This window comes from Prionailurus viverrinus, chromosome D1 (genome assembly GCF_022837055.1).
Source record: "Prionailurus viverrinus isolate Anna chromosome D1, UM_Priviv_1.0, whole genome shotgun sequence".
NCBI lineage: Eukaryota > Metazoa > Chordata > Mammalia > Carnivora > Felidae > Prionailurus > Prionailurus viverrinus.
In genome coordinates this window covers 55,988,813-56,005,158 of record NC_062570.1, presented here as the reverse complement: position 1 = coordinate 56,005,158, position 16,346 = coordinate 55,988,813, and the positions used below count along the sequence as shown (strand labels likewise).

General features: G+C 35.8%; 1 protein-coding gene across 10 annotated transcripts in view; it reads left to right on the top strand.

Annotated features, from left to right (window-relative positions):
- The window catches only part of EMSY (EMSY transcriptional repressor, BRCA2 interacting), an 85,992-nt gene that overhangs the window by 14,344 nt on the left and 55,302 nt on the right, over positions 1-16,346 (top strand). For 6 of the 10 annotated variants that reach the window (XM_047878610.1, XM_047878604.1, XM_047878608.1 and 3 more), the window contains 4 exons: positions 277-452; positions 2,044-2,196; positions 4,747-5,006; positions 13,730-14,006. In XM_047878610.1, the coding sequence (XP_047734566.1) occupies positions 277-452; positions 2,044-2,196; positions 4,747-5,006; positions 13,730-14,006 (866 nt within the window). The remainder of the gene's footprint in view (positions 1-276; positions 453-2,043; positions 2,197-4,746; positions 5,007-13,729; positions 14,007-16,346) is intronic. The other 4 variants (XM_047878606.1, XM_047878602.1, XM_047878609.1 and 1 more) reach the window with 2 other exon arrangements.

The following is a 16,346-nucleotide window of genomic DNA, read 5'->3' as shown; positions in this document are numbered from 1 at the left end:
AAGGCATAGGAAAATTTTTCATAGTTTCATTTGTGTTCATTGTGTTCATTCTAAGATTCAGATAATAGAATAAAATGTGTAAAAACTTAAGTGTATGTGAAATCCCTTGAATTCTGATAATTATCCATAATTTTGATTTTGCTTGCTTAAAGTTAAGCCTCTCCTATTCACTCAGGATACTTTTGATAATTTCAAAACTTATATTTGTTTGAGAAAATAGTTGATTCATTTTTAGTGATTGAGAACCCTTGTAGCAGCGTTTTCTTTTTTGTTTAGTATGTCTGGACCTAATAGCTCTTCAGAATGGTCCATTGAAGGTCGTCGATTGGTCCCACTGATGCCCCGGTTGGTTCCCCAAACCGCCTTCACTGTAACAGCTAATGCTGTTGCCAATGCAGCTATCCAGCACAATGCATCTCTTCCAGTGCCTGCAGAAACAGGAAGCAAGGAAGGTGAGTAGGAAACTATTTCTGTGTGTAAAGAAGACTTTTCTCAGATTCTTCAAGAACAGTTGTCTTGATTTTCATCTGTTTTTAATCCCACTGTATGAAGCTTGAAAAACATAGTGAGCAACTCTTATTCTGAAACTAGAAACTGCCAAGTTTTTAGTCTCAGCCAAAAAAAAATCTGTTTGTTCAAAATGTGAATTATATTAATAACAAAATTGCAAAAAGCCTTCTTGGAATGAATTCTTGATATCAGTGTGTCTTGTTAGAAGTGGATAAAAGAGCTTGATGGGTGACATGGAAAATAAATGATAGAAGTCATTTACCTGCTGGAGAAAGATGCCTAACTGATTACTTCGAAAATAAAACTCTGTTTTTTATCTTCAGGAATCAATGCTATATGGTGCTTCTCAGTTCTAGTCAAGGGTTCTAAATCCTTTAGGGATTGCCTGGCAGATGGAGAAGGCTTTCTCATTGTTACTTAATCTAGTAATTGGCACATGCTGTAAAAATTCTTGAATTCTCTTGAAGTCACCAAGAGTAATATTAAATTCAAGAGTGCATATTGATTCTAGTAGATTAGTTGTGTGTTGCTTGAAAATAACCCCGAATATGCAGTTGTCAGATTACTTTGGGGAATTGTCTTTTCTTGACTGGCAGTGGGTTTTGGAGTGGATAAGACACTCTTCATGCATGCCAGGCTCTGTTTTAGGCTGAAGGAAGCTGTATTTAGAGAGAGACAGGTATTAATATGCAACCTGGGCCTGTGTTGAGTTTGTTTCCTTTGTTGTAGGAGAGGTATCTTTCTTTTCTTCCCACTTTTACTTTTTCTATCCACCTACTTTGTGGTAGAGTGAAAAGAATATAGGATTTCCAGTAGTCAAATCTGTGTTGGAGTCCTAGTTAGCCATTTCCTAGTTGTGTGATGTCCAGCAACTCTGAACCTTAAGGTTTCTCATCTTTAAAATGAGCATGTGTTGTGAGAATTAGTGATAATATATGGAAAGGATTTAGCATAGTGCATGGAACTCAGTAAATGGTGCCTATGAACTATTCTTGCTTGTTGTTGTTATTCAAGAAATTGACATATGATGTCATTATTGAGTTAGTGTTGCACTGCTTCAATGGCAAGGGACTAGTAAGTTGTTTTACAATAAAGTAATCTTGCCATGGTTCCCCCCAGTAGCCAAGTTGGAAATTGCTATGGTTAGGGAAAAATTATCCATCACTCCATCATTGGTGCTGCTATCACTATTAAAAGGGAATACAAGTATTTGCCTTTTGTCTAACTCCTTTCATGAATAAAAAATTATTTTTATTTTTCTCAGTATAGTTTTAAACTTGATTTCTTTGTAACTGTGCTCTTCTCCATTGGCAATGTCACCTGTAGACAGCTATTAAATACTTGAGGAAAACCCAGTGAAATGATGATTTTCAGGAAAGGTTATTATACCTTTTAATTTAATGGACCTAATGGCCTCTAACTTCTGATCACATGAAAATGTTAAAATTGGCCTGCAGTAAAAAAATAATTTTTCTGTATATGCGTGGACAGTTTTGGTGAAAGTTAACAGCAAACTTTTTTATCGTTCTTCAGTAGTGGTTTGCTATTCCTACACAAGTACCACGTCAACCCCAACCTCTACCCCTGTTCCAAGTGGCAGCATAGCAACGGTTAAGTCTCCAAGACCTGCCAGTCCTGCCTCCAATGTAGTTGTCTTGCCAAGTGGAAGTACTGTTTATGTCAAAAGTAAGTGATATTCTCAGTGTTATCAGGGCCATCTTGGCTAAATGCTGCAACATAGGCTCTGATTAGATCTTCCTTCCTGGATTAAATCATCGGTCCACTGGCTATTAGCAGTGGTTAGTTTTTGAAGGTTCTAAAGAATTCCTTTCTTTACACGTGACTAGTATTTATTGCTTTTTAATCAGTTCTGGGGGTTGAGAAATTACTTCTTTTTTGTTCTCTGTGGGAAATCTGCCTTGAACTGTCTTTCAGGAATTCACTTGTTTTTGATTGTCATGGAATAGAAATGGGAATGGAAACTGACAAAATGTACTTAGGTGATTTATTCAGTGTTTACTCCTATAATTGTAATCTTTGTAATGTTGTTTTAAAAATTGTTTATATAACATATCATCCAACTGTTAGATTCAGTGATACATTCTAGAGAGCCCATCTTTTATATTTCTAGTTAACTATAAGTTTTTGAAGTTATTTGCATTTTTTAACCTTTCGGTTCTATTCTGTGGAGCAGTTTAATGACCAGGTCACTTTTTGGTTTTAATGCCTGTTATTCCAATATTATTTTTGTTTTTGTTTTATCAACTGGAGATTATTAATATTTGATTTTCATTTTTCTCAACATAGTTATAAACTTGATTTCTTTGTAACTTTTAGATGTAGAGTTTGCTGTTTTAGGAATGATTTTAGGTCATTGTCAACCTTGTTTAAATTAAAGTCTAAAAATTGAAGGTGTGAGTTCTATTTTATTACCAATTCCATGAGTCATGCTGTACACTTTTTTTTTTTTATGTCTGCTCTCTAGAGATTTCCTATGTATGTTGCAAGGTTTTACATTTCTCACTTAATTTTTTTTAAAAAGTCTACAAAAACAGTTGAGGCTTTAGTTCATTAAAGAAAAAGCCAAAATCTGAAACTATTAAGGTTATATCTGATTTCTGCAGATTTAGCCAAGGTGACTGTAAGAGATCTATTTTTTTTAATTATTCTTTTTTTTAAGTTTATTTATTTTTGATAATCTCTACACCCAACGTGGGGCTTGAACTCATGACCCTGAGATCAAGAGTCACATGCTCTTCTGACTGAGCCAGCCAGGTGACCCAAGAGCTGTTTTTGATCATTTTTTAAAACATGGAAAGTGGGGGGCTCCTGGCTGGCTCAGTTGGGTAAGCCTCCGACTTCAGCTCAGGTCATGATCTTGTAGATCTCTGCCCCTCTGCCCGTCCACCACTCATGTGTTCACGTGCTCTCTCTCTCTCTTAAAAATAAATAATTAAACATTAAAAAAAACCTGAAAGTGAATCTCAAACACGAAGAAACCTTTTCACATAATATACAGTTTCAAATAATAGGAAGTTTATTGCTTTATTTTGAGAAGTCACACAAACAACATTAGTTTGAGATAGAATTATTCATTAATCTATCTTCATATGTGCAAGGCAGTGTACTAGGGATACAAACCAATAAGTCTTAGTCATTGCCCTCTGGAAGCCCCTTAATAAGGGGAGATGTGCAGACTGATTGGCCACATTGCCATGGGGTAAGTGAAACAGAAGGATGTGGATTAGCTTTACTTAGAGGAGTAAGGGAAAGAAAGCTTCACTGAGGAGATGGTTTGCAGGGTGATAATTGTAGGATGATGAAGAGGTCATTGATAGTAGGTGGTATAATAGTAGACCAATAATATATAGAGACTCTAAATGGATAGAATGTGGTAAGGTGGCTTTGGGGAATGATGAGCAGTTTGGTGTATGAGGATTATAGGAGGATTATAGGAGGGCACAGGGTTGGGTGGAACAGGGTGTAGTTGACCCTTAGACAGTGTGGGGCTTAGGGGCACTGACTCCCTGTGCAGTTGAAAGTCTGCATGTAACTTGACTTCCCAAAAACTTAACTACTAATAGTTTATCGTGGGCCAGAAGTCTTACTGATAACATAAACAGTCAACTAACATGTATTTTGTATATGTATTATAGTTTTCTTACAATATAGTTAAGTTGGACAAAGAAAATGTTACTGAGAAAATGTTATGGAGGAAAAGAGAAAAATTTACAGTACTGTTATTGTATTTACTGAAAAAAAGTCCACATATTAGTGGACCTGCACAGTTCAAACCTGTGTTTGAAGGTCAACTGTATTGTGTTCTTAGAAAGATACAGAACCTTGAATGATGTAGTGATGACTTAAGTGCCTCATCTTGTAGGGAGATAAAAACTACTTAAGGATTTAAGGTAAGGCATTGGCACAATTAGATATGAGATTCTATAACTGGCAGTAGGATGGAGGGTAGAAGTGGAGTGATTGGAAGCAAGGACACTGTTTAGGAGCTTGCTAAAATATAGGCAGGAGATAAGAAGGCCTGATAGAGCCACAGGGTTAAAGAAAGGAGGAAAGGCATTCAGAGAAAACTTCTGAGGGAAGATTGATAGGACTTACTGTTTGGGCATGAGGCAGAGGGAGAAGTCAAGGATGACTGATGACACAGAGATTTAAAATGAAGTATAAAATGCGAGGTTAGGTTGTGATCTAAAAATCAAAATTTTCATTGCCTTTCAGGTGTTAGCTGTTCAGATGAAGATGAAAAACCCAGAAAACGAAGGCGAACAAATTCTTCTAGCTCGTCCCCCGTTGTCCTAAAGGAAGTTCCAAAGGCTGTTGTTCCGGTCTCAAAGACGATCACTGTGCCTGTGAGTGGCAGTCCCAAGATGAGCAACATCATGCAGAGCATTGCCAACTCCTTACCGCCCCACATGTCTCCTGTGAAAATAACCTTCACCAAACCATCAACACAGACGACAAACACAACAACACAGAAGGTATGTGGGGGAGGGAGTGTCTGTCTGCCAATTGCTGTTTCCATCTCTTTCAGGCAGTATGATTCAGATTTAACAAACATGTTCTGAGTGCTTACTATGTGCTTGGCATTATGCTGGGAATGTTCAGGTCTCTTACTTTAATTCTGCACAGAAAACTTTGGGATAGGCATTATTATTTCACTTTTTGTAGATGAGGCTCAGCGATGTCAAATGACTTGTCTAATATGACACAGCAGCTCTCATACTTCTAAGTCTTTTATTTTATTATTATAATGCCATATGAAGAAAATTAAAATACAAGATTTTTTAACCTGTGTTTGGATAATTTTACCGTTAGGAACTCAGTTTTTTCTTTGCCAGAGTAACAAAGTTGTCAGAATTGGGTGTTTCATAGAAGAAGGGAAAGATATGATTACGTGATTATTGTTGCTTTGTTTTTTTATTCTTTGTATGCTAAGAATAGTTCTTTCCTAAACTCTTCTCAGTATGTTCAGATCATCAGAATTCTCAGTTTTATGTTACTAGAACCCTCTCACTTTCCACACTGACCTGGATGCTGACGGCACCTTAGGCTTGTCGCACACCTGGGATTCCCCTTCACCATCATTCTGATCTTCCTCCTTCGTTTAATTATGCATTTGCTAGAACATCCTCTGGTAGCTTCTTGGTATATGGGTGGATGGAAGGTAAATTTTTTGAGACCTTGCATTGGTGGACTGAAAAGTTCTTTATTTTACTCTCCCACTTTCTTGATCGCTTAAAGCATTTTTTAGGCTGGAGGTAATTTTTCCTGAGAATTTTGAAGATATTGCTCCATTGGCTGTTGGCTTCAGTACTGTTTTTGAGAAGCCCCAATGCCATTCTAATATCCTCTTTTTCTCTTTGAAAACTCTTGGTAACTTTCAGAGTTCTGAAATTTCAAGGTAATTTTCCTCAGTGTGAGTCTTTATTTTATCCATTGGGTTGCACATTCAGTGGTCGCTTTCACTCTAGATACTCATGTCCTTCAGTTCTGGGAAATTTCTTGAATTATTTCCTAGGTTTTTCTATGTTCTCTCTTTGTGGATCAACTATTCAGGATGTTGAAACTGCCTGGATTGATCCTTTAGCTTTCCTATCTTTTCTCATTCCCATTTTCCATTTTTTTTTTCCTGCTATAATATACTATTTAAAAAGTCCTGGATTTGGGGGCACTTGGGTGGCTCAGTTGGTTGAGCGTCCAACTTCAGCTTAGGTCATGATCTCACAGTTCATGAGTTCAAGCCCTGTGTTGGGCTCACTGCTGTCAATGCAGAGCCTGCTTCGGATCCTCTGTCCCCCTCTGTCTCTGCCCCTTCCCCACTTGTGCTCTCTCTCAAAAATGAATAAACATTTAAAAAAAATAAATAAAAGCCTGGATTTTGGAACTAGACTTTCTGAGTTTGAATCCCAGTTTTTGCCACTTAACTAGTTTTGTGACTGTGGAAAACTAAATTCTGGAATTAAGTTTTCTCATTTGAAAAATAGGGAAAACAATATAGGGTTTTGGGGTGTAAATAAGATAATAAATGTAAAACTGTTAGAATAGAGCCTAGCACATAGTAAATGCTCTGTAAGTATTATTTTCTTTATCCTTTAATGTCATCCTTCACTACTTCTCTGGATTTGTCAATTTTGTGGTCGTACTTTAAATTTCTAGTAGTTCTTATTCTCTGGAAGTTCCTTTTTTTTTTTTTTTTTTTTAATAGCATCCTATTCTTTCATAAAATCACTATATTCTGATGATATTCATGACTTTTTTTTTTTGATGTTTTATTCTTTCATGTTTTCTCTCTTACCTGTAAGTTTATTTATTTGTTTTGATCTCTGTTTCATTTCAGAAATAAATGCTGGCTGTCTTCTTGTATATGATCGTGGGTGCTAAAAATTGACAGAAAGCTGTATGTGTAGGGTGGGGCATGTTGGCTGGTGATTTTCATTGTAGGTTGAGCTAGCTCGGCTGTTGTGTTGAGAAAAACCCACTACCCTTTTACCTCTATCAGTTATCACTCTCAGTAGGGCATTTTCATGGACTAGTCAGATTTCCTCCGAGAAGAATTTTCCAGTCTCCTTTCTAGAGTAGTAGTAAGCCAGTCTGCCAGGATTTGGGGAGTAAATGGAGGGACTGGGCTGGATAGTCTCACCATTCAGTATATATAGACTTTACGAACCCCTCTGTTTGTAGCACAGCACTCACCCCCTGCCCTCTACCTCCCAGCCCAGTATTCTAAGATTCCTTTGGATTGAATCTCTCCCTCAAGAGAGTAAATTCCTAGTCTTCCTTTAGGATGGGGGAGGATAGCTGTGGGTCTAAATGCTGCATAAATAGATTTTCAACTAATTTTCCTCTCTCTAGTGCCACTTTTATTCCCACGTAAAACGTATCTCGTGCTCTGGGGCGCTTGGGTGGCTCAATCAGTTAAGTCTCCAACTCTTGATCTCAGCTAGGGCATTGATCATCTCAGGGTCGTGAGTTCAAGCCCTGCGTTGGGTTGGGCTCCACACTGGGCGTGAAGTCTACTTTAAAAAAAAAAAAAAAAGGACTTATCTGCTCTCTATTCCTTAATCTTTCTGGGATTCTCTAGTTTCCACCTTTGAGAGTATATTTGATTGATTACTACTTGTCTGTTTTCTAGTTTACAAAACTTCACAGCTGTTATTTTCTTTCTGTTTTGACCTTATGGGTTTATGTGCCTCTTCCCCTTTTAAAAAATCTCTCCATAATGTCTTAGAGGCATTTTGGGGAAGGAATGGAGGTACATTCTTGTCTTCAGCAGGTGATCTTTACCACTTTTGAATCTTTAGATTCATGGTAACTTCCATTTAAAGAACCTCCTTGAATTTTCCTGGAAAGATATCATTACCTAATATATGAAAAATTATTTTCTTAGTGAACTAGAGTGATAGTGAGCTGATCTGTGGAATATAATTCTATTTTCAGTTTTAGGATGAAGCATTATGGTATAGTGTTAAAATCAAGCAAGGATTTTTATAGTCAAAGAGGCCTGGATTGGAACCCCAGCTCTTCCAGTATGACCTGAGATAAATTAGTCTTTCTAAATCTGTTTTCCCATCTGTAAGATGAGAATAATGCCAATCTTAAAAAGTTATTGTAAGGATTAAATGAGACTGGGTATTTTATTTTATTTTATTTTATTTTATTTTATTTTTTAAGTTTATTTATTTTGAGAGAGCATGAGTCAGGGAGGGCGGAGAGAGAGAGGAAAAGAGAGAAAATCCCAAGCAGGCTCTGTACTGCCAGTGCAGAACCTGATGCAGAGCTTGAATCTACAAACCGTGAAATCATAACCTGAGTTGAAACCAAGAATCGGATGCTTAACTGACTGAGCCACCCAGGTGCCCTGAGACTGTATATTTTAAAGTGCAGTAATAGGTATATACTCAAAAAAATTAGGTTCCTTCCCTTGCCAGTATTTTATGTAAAGCAGTGTTTTATTTATTTGCACTGTTGAGAATGAGCTCTTCCAAAAAGTGAATTCATCAGTTAACTGAAGCTTATTCCTTAATATATAGAAATTGACTATTTTTGATACCTTTGTGAATGTTAACACTGAACATACTTTTTGCATTTGTATATGAGGACTCCAAGGTAATCCTTCTGAGTATCACTTTTCATACAATATTATAATATAGTTATTGCTTTCTGGGTTAGCCCTGTATTAAGTGTTAGCAGCCTGCTATACTCTATGAGATTATAAGTCTACTTATTATAATTTTTTACTGCCTTTTTTTTCTGGGACTTATTTTATCAGTAATTCTTCTATCTTCTCCCTTCTTATCTATTCTTTTGATTTGGTATTTGGGAAATAGTGTAGCAGAGTTATAGCTAAAATGGCACCCATTTCCCATCCATGTCTTTCTGTTCCCTTACTCTATTTTATTTTTGTTATACTTATAACTAGTTAACATCATATTACATATTTGTTCATTTTCTATTTCTCGTTAATATCATATTACATATTTGTTCATTTTCTGTTTCTTCCATAGAGTAGATGTTGTTGAGGGTAGGGACTTTATCTTGTTTATCACTGTATTCCCTAGTATTTAGAATAGTTTATGAAATATAGAAGGTCTTAATTTATGTTTGTTGAATGAATGAATGAAAAAATGAATAAATAGATCTGGCTCTGCTACCTGTCTTGAGCCTCAGGTTCTTAAAAAACAAAGAATAGAACTTACTTCCTAGAGTTATCAAGATAATTACATGAGATGATTCATGGAAAGTACTTAACATAGTGTATATGATGAATGCTTAGTAAATGTCACCTAACATTACTAACTTTCCAATCTTCTTTGGTAGACATATATAAAAATACTTGTAAAAGATGGAAGGCTCACCAGTAAGTAAAGTTGGCAATTTTTTTTTTGTTTAATGACTTTCTCATTATTTTTGTTTTTGCTTCTGAATTGCCAAGTGAGAATGGATAGTTGAGGTCATCAGACATATGATGCTTGTTAGAGGGCATATTTATCTCCAAAGTCCTGTATAAACCATACCATGAGATTCCAAGCTCAGAACCTTAGATTTGTCCTACTGTACCTAAAAAATAAGTATTTAAAACAAATTAAATTAAAAATAAGACTCATCCATTCCACAAATGTTTACTGAGTATCTACTATGTTCTGGAGGCAAAACTCTACTCTTTTACTTCATGTATACTCAATGCTGTTTAGTTTTGTTGCTTTTTGGACAAGCTGCGTGTGGTAGCACTAAGAGATATTCTTTGTGATTTTGGGTTTTTTTTTTTTTCTTTTCCTTCTGCTGGATAATTGGATTTCTTTGAAATCTCTGTAAGGCTGTTTTCATTATTGCATTCACCTTGGATTTCTCATAAATCCTGTGTAAGTCAACTTAAGAATTATTTTAGGTAAAGTGACTTTTATATTAAATATAATTACTTATGAATTTGTGGACTTGATTCAAATTCAAATAGGTCATATATTTTCAGGATAGACAAATTTCCACCTATGTTAATGTGGTGCCTTCATTTTAAGTATAACATTGGTACAGCACTTATATAAACAAAGCAACAAAATATAGCTTTATGCTTTCATGTGCTTGATTGATATTTTTCATTTTATCCTTAGGGTGCAAGTCCCAGCACTCTTAAGGAGTTTTTGTGAGTGCTAGAAGGTCAGTAATTTGAATTATGGCCTGAATAAACACTGTTTGGTTCACTTGGTTTCAAAATCCCTTTATTTCCCCTGTTGTAATAAGTAACTTTAAAAGTACAAGTAAATTTTCATTAAGGTGGATCTTTAATTTTGGATAACCCCTTTTCAGATCAGAAATTAACATTCAGACTGAAATCTCAAAATATGTTTTATCATTTGTATCTATAACCTAAAACATGCTCTTAAAGACTTCTAGATTTATTTTGCTGAAATTTTGTCTTAATGTTGGAAGCCTACATGCATACTCTAATTTTAAAATGGGAAATATTTGACACAAGGGTGAATACTTCCCCTTCCCTTATCCATGACAGACATTGCTAATTGACTGTGGCATACTTTCCTGCCAAGCCTTGGTAAATCCTTATCTGTGCCACAGAGTCCTTATAAACACTGTTCCAGAAAGCTACTACTATTAGTTCAGAATTGGCAAATGTGAATCCTGATTGCCATTACCACCACAATTGGTTTGACTGTGGTAGTAGCTGTGAGTTCTTTGGATTCTTCAAGGTATCAGAATTTGAGGGAAAGCTATGTAACATTTTTTTAATGAAACAAAAATAGAGTACATTACAATATACTTCCAGATTGAATTGATCTATAATACCTTTACTAATATCTTTTTAACATTTATTAAGTAGTAATAGTAAGCTAATAACTACTGCTTGCTGACCGCCAAATATTGACCACCTGCTATGTGCCTAGCACTATGTTAGATGCTTCACATCATTATCTCGTTCAATCCTTGTAATGATTTGCAAGGTAGGTATTATTATCCCTATTTTATAGATGAAAATTGGAGCCTAGAGATTTTAACATGTCCAGGGGCCTGCCATTTGTCAGTGGCCGCAGCAGGATTAAGCTCAGGCTCATCTGATTCTTAAACTTCTGGACTTTTTACCATATTGGTCTACTTCTTCTCAGTGTATGTGGTGGTTTATGATTGTTTTCATAATAATGCTATATAGGTATTTGCTGATCAAGTCTGTGTAGAAGTATCCTAGTCAACTGTGTATAGGTGTTTGCTTGTCAAGACTTAGATATCTCTCTTGACTCGTCAAATAATTAACAAACTGCTAATGTAGTTACATCTTATAATTCTCTGTGATACTACAAATACATAATGATGATATAGTCAAAGCTTCTTTGATATGTAGGTACTGAGTACGGACATACTCAGTAAATTTTGACTGATTTAACATTGGGCCTTCTTTAGGATTAATAGGAAAATAAAAGAGAATTTCTCCCTTAATTTCTTTGGATTTTTTAAAACAATTTTCTGCCCTAGGTAGGTAGAGGTAATTTTGGTGAAAGAAGAAAAAGACACTCTGCTCTGTTTTGGGTATCACCATACCACCATTATAGTCCCCCAGAATAAAACTGTGATACTATAGATTTGTAAACTATTTTTGTGTCCTCAACTGTAAAATGGGGATAATAAAAGCATCCGTGTCATAGGATTTGGGGGAGATTTAAATTAGCTAGTGCACATTAGCTCTAGGAGTTCATCTTGATTTCGTTAGTTTCCTTAGGCCTACCATTTCCCTACGTCAACAAGTCCTATTGACTACCTCTGAAAATAATCTGAATGCGATCACTTCTTTTTATTTCTGCTAACACCCCAGTCCAAGCAGCCTCTATTATTCCTGGTCTACCGCAGTAGTTTCTTTACTAGTCTCACTGCTTCCATTCTTGCTGGAATAGCATAGCAGCTAGAATGATCTTTTAAAATATAAATCATATTTTGTTGTTTCCCCACTTAAAATTCTCCTATGGCTTCCTATTGTACTTAATATAAAATTTAAATCCTTTACTATGGCTTATAAATTTGATCTGGCCCCTACTTCCTTTGCCAGCCCCTCCTTGCTCTATATGCTTTTTGTTACATTGGCTTTCTTTCTGTTTTTGAATACATCAAGCTGCTTCTCCTTTGCTCCATCCTGTTCTTTCTCATCTGAAGTGCTTTGCCTCCCTATGTCTTAAACTTTTCCAGCCATACAGGCTAACCTTGAAGTCTCTTTCCTGCCTCTTTTTTCCCCTCCGTTTCCTGTATCAAGCTATATGAGCAAATCCTGTTGGTTTTACCTTTAAATATATTTAGAATCTGTTTCCTTTTCACCACCTCTGCAGCCAGTGATCCTCTCTTCTTGGTTTAAACCAGGAATGTCCTTATTTATCTTCCTGTTTCTACTCCCTCTTCCCTACTGTACTTTGCATCTAGCAGATAGAGTAATAATTCTTTTTGAAAAATATTTTTGAGAACTGTTTTAGATTTACAGAAAAATTGAGAGGATAGTACAGAGAGTTCTCATATACACTGCACTCAGTTTCTACTACTCTTAACATTTTATATTAGCATGGTACATTAGTTATCATTAATGAACTAATATTGATGCATTAAGATTAACTAAAGTCCATGGTTCACTCAGATTTCTTTACCTATTGTCTTTTTTTTCTTCCAGGATACCACGGTACATTTACTTGTCATGTCTTCTTAGGTTCCTCTTGGCTGTGAAAGTTTCTCAGACTTCTCTTGTTTGGCAGTCTTGAAGAATATTGGTCAAATATTTTGTAGGATGCCCCACGACTGGAATTTGTCTGATGTTTTTCTCATGATTAGACTAGGGTTTTGGGTTTTCGGAAGGGAGACTATAAAGTGCCATTTTCATCATAATCTACCAAGGGTATATAGTATCAACAGGAGCTTACATCGTCTAGTCGCCCATGACTTCCTTGATTCTATCTCCTGCTACTTTCTCTGTCATAAATTCTAATCCTGTTCATTAGGTCCTTGGAGTTTATTGACTATACCAAGCTTGCTTATGCCTCAGGGCCATTTTATTTGCTGCTTTATGTGCCATTGGATGCACTTCCTCAAGGTGGCAACATTGTTCACACTCCTTCTAGTTTCTGCTCAAATATTACCTTATCAGAGAGATTTTATTGAACACTTTATAAAAAGTAACACAGTGCTCCCAATATGCTTTCTTTCCCACCCTGCTTTATTGTCTCTTCCATTTTCTACGTGACATATATTTACTTTTCTAATTTGTTTATTGTTTCCCTCCCTACTTGTTAGAATTTAGCTTCATGAAAGTATGAGCTTTGTCTGTTTTGTTCATTCCACTATCCCCAGCATCTAGAACCATGCCTGGCACATAGTAGATGCTCAACAAATATTTATAAAGGAATGATTATCCAAATTACTTTCTAGAAAGATTGTGCCCATTATACTCCCTAAGTAGTATATTGAAATGCTTATTTCACCATATCTTTACAGCATTGAATGTTGTTTTTAAAAATATTTCATTGGTAAAATTGTTTTTTCTTTTAAATACATTTTGATGATTACTAGTAAAGAAAAGCTTTCATGTATTTTTAGCTGTAGATTTCTCTTTGATGAATTGTTTCTTCGTATTTCATAAGCTATTTTTGAATTATGTGTAACTATAGGCCTAGATACATTAGCAGTATAGTAGGTTCATGAAAATAACTTATTTTTCCTTCCTTAGGTTATTATAGTGACCACATCACCAAGTTCAACCTTCGTGCCCAACATTCTCTCCAAATCCCATAACTATGCAGCAGTCACTAAGCTTGTACCGACATCAGTCATTGCTTCCACAACCCAGAAGCCACCAGTGGTTATAACTGCTTCACAGTCCTCCCTGGTCAGTAGTAGCAGCAGTGGCAGCAGCAGTTCTACACCATCACCTATTCCTAGTACAGTTGCAGTAACAGCTGTGGTTTCTTCCACACCATCAGTGGTCATGTCAACAGTAGCACAAGGTGAGTGGTGATCCACCATGTAATTCTGTCCCTGTGGTATATATGGGAATTTTGAAGAAAACCATGTGAGTGTATTTTTCTGCTTTGGGTATGAAGGTCCCTGCTTTTATATCAGAAATTTACCACTCCTTTTCCCTTAGTTTGAGAATGTCAAGATAGTTGCTTACTATTTTCTTTTAGTAACATGCTTACTCCAAGATATTTTTATTCACATGCATAGTACCTAGTCACCTAGGCAATTAACATTCACAAAATGTAGGTTAACTCTGTTGCAACAGATTTCAAAGGCATAATAAGCAAATATCTTGAATAGAATGAAGGTTTTATTTGTTATTTATTTTAAAGGAGTTTTGTTATTTTTTGAGTAATGTCTACAACCAACGTGGGGCTTAGACTTAGAACCCTGAGATCAAGAGTCACATGCTGTACTGACTGAGCCAGCCAGGTGCCTCTAATGAAATTTTTAAAAGAAGAACTTGAAATTGCAATATTGACCTTTGAGTACCGTAGGGGTTAGAGGCACAGTTATGTACTGTATTACAGCGGAGTAAGCTAGAGAACAGAAAATGTTATTCAGAAAATCATAAGGAAAAGAAAATACATTTATCATATTATATTGTATTTATCGAAAAAACTCTATGTGTATGGACCCAATGCGGTTCAAACCTCTGTTGTTTAAGTCAACCATATTTTACTCAAGGTTTTTCAGAGGAACATTACGAGTAAGTTACCCAGTGATAAGAAGCAGGAGGAAGAGGATGATTTCAGGGACATGGCATTCACCTTTTCTCCAGTCTCCTAAATTTTTCTCTATTGGTGGATGATGGGAGATATTAAGGGGAACTAAGACTGAACTGAAGGACCATTGCTGCTTAACAATAGCAGAGGAAAGGAAATGTAGAAATCTCAATTCCATGTTAGCCTAAATAAGTTTGGCTCTCTTTCATATCCTTGTATTTCTCCCTATGAAAGGCAAATAGCACACTGTCAGAAATTTTCTTCTTAGTGTTAATGAATCTTAAAGTGGGGATGGGAGAGAAGCATGTACTGTACAGAATTCATACCCATCATCGTAATCTCTCAAGGGGAGCACAGAAGCAATACAGAATGGGACTTAGTATTCGTTTTCATTAAGTTTTACTTGAACATTACGTACCTAAGATAGAGTGGGACTTGGAAATATCCTAGTTTATGAACTAGTAGTGAATATAAGCACTAGAATAGGAAAAACACAAGTATTTTTCATAATTGTTTTAGTAATGTTTAGTGTGTTCTGTATAACTGTGTAGGCAAGGAAGAGGCTATACTGTAGATGCGATGCAGTCAGTATTCTTTACAGCCCTAATGCTAGGATATGAAATTATCTGTCATTGTTTCCTGGCTCTAACACCTGTTTAATGTCTCCATCAACAATAGGAAAATAGCAGGCTTGAAGTTTTCTTTTGTTACTTTAAGTAATTAAAAAAATTCCAACCTCTCTATTTGCACAGCAGTAAACTATAATATAGCATTATTAAAAATAGAAAGAATTTTTATACAGAAAATTTATTGAAAATGTTGGTTGCACACATGATCCAAATTCATTATTTTAAAATTTGAAGATGAGAGAAGGAAAGGCCACCTGTCTCTGCACCTGGGTGACACCTGTGTCAAAACTGTCATCCAATGATAAACATTTTTCTCTTCTAGTACTCATCACACAGTTTGCTGAAGTTTTATTGTACTGTTAGAAATATTACTGTTCTTCAAAGGAACATGTTTTTTTTTTTTAAATAAAAGGGGTATTTCTCTTGGCTACTAATAAAATGTCTTTAGGCAAAATGAATATTCCATGCTTCTGTTTTTCACTCTGTTTTTTTCAGGTATCCTCTGAAACTCTTGGGAATTTTGGACTTCCTGTTTTCTCTTTTGCTTCTTAGCATCCTATATCTTTTTGAGCTTCAAATAGTCATAGGGGAGCTGGACAGGGCTTCTCAGAGATTTCTTGGAAATTCACTGAAATTCAATAGATAATGAGAGCTATAAAAGTAAACTATGTGAATGTAGATACTCAAGGATGTAGATAATCATATAGTTACATGATTCTTTTGAGCCTTTGAGATATTTAACTTACTTATTAGTGCTAAAAAGTTGTCATTTTCTTTTAAAAAAGATAAATGTTAGTGGAAGTGGTAATATACAGACTGGAGTTGTCATTCAAACTATAGGGCTTCTGTAGGGCTTCTGTAGCAGCTTCTCTCTGTGTACCTGGGAAACAAGGGCATTCAGTGTCTGCTTCTGTTGGAGACTGGAGACAGGAGACAGGCTGTTTTAGAGTTGATGTATCAGTCTCTGGTTATT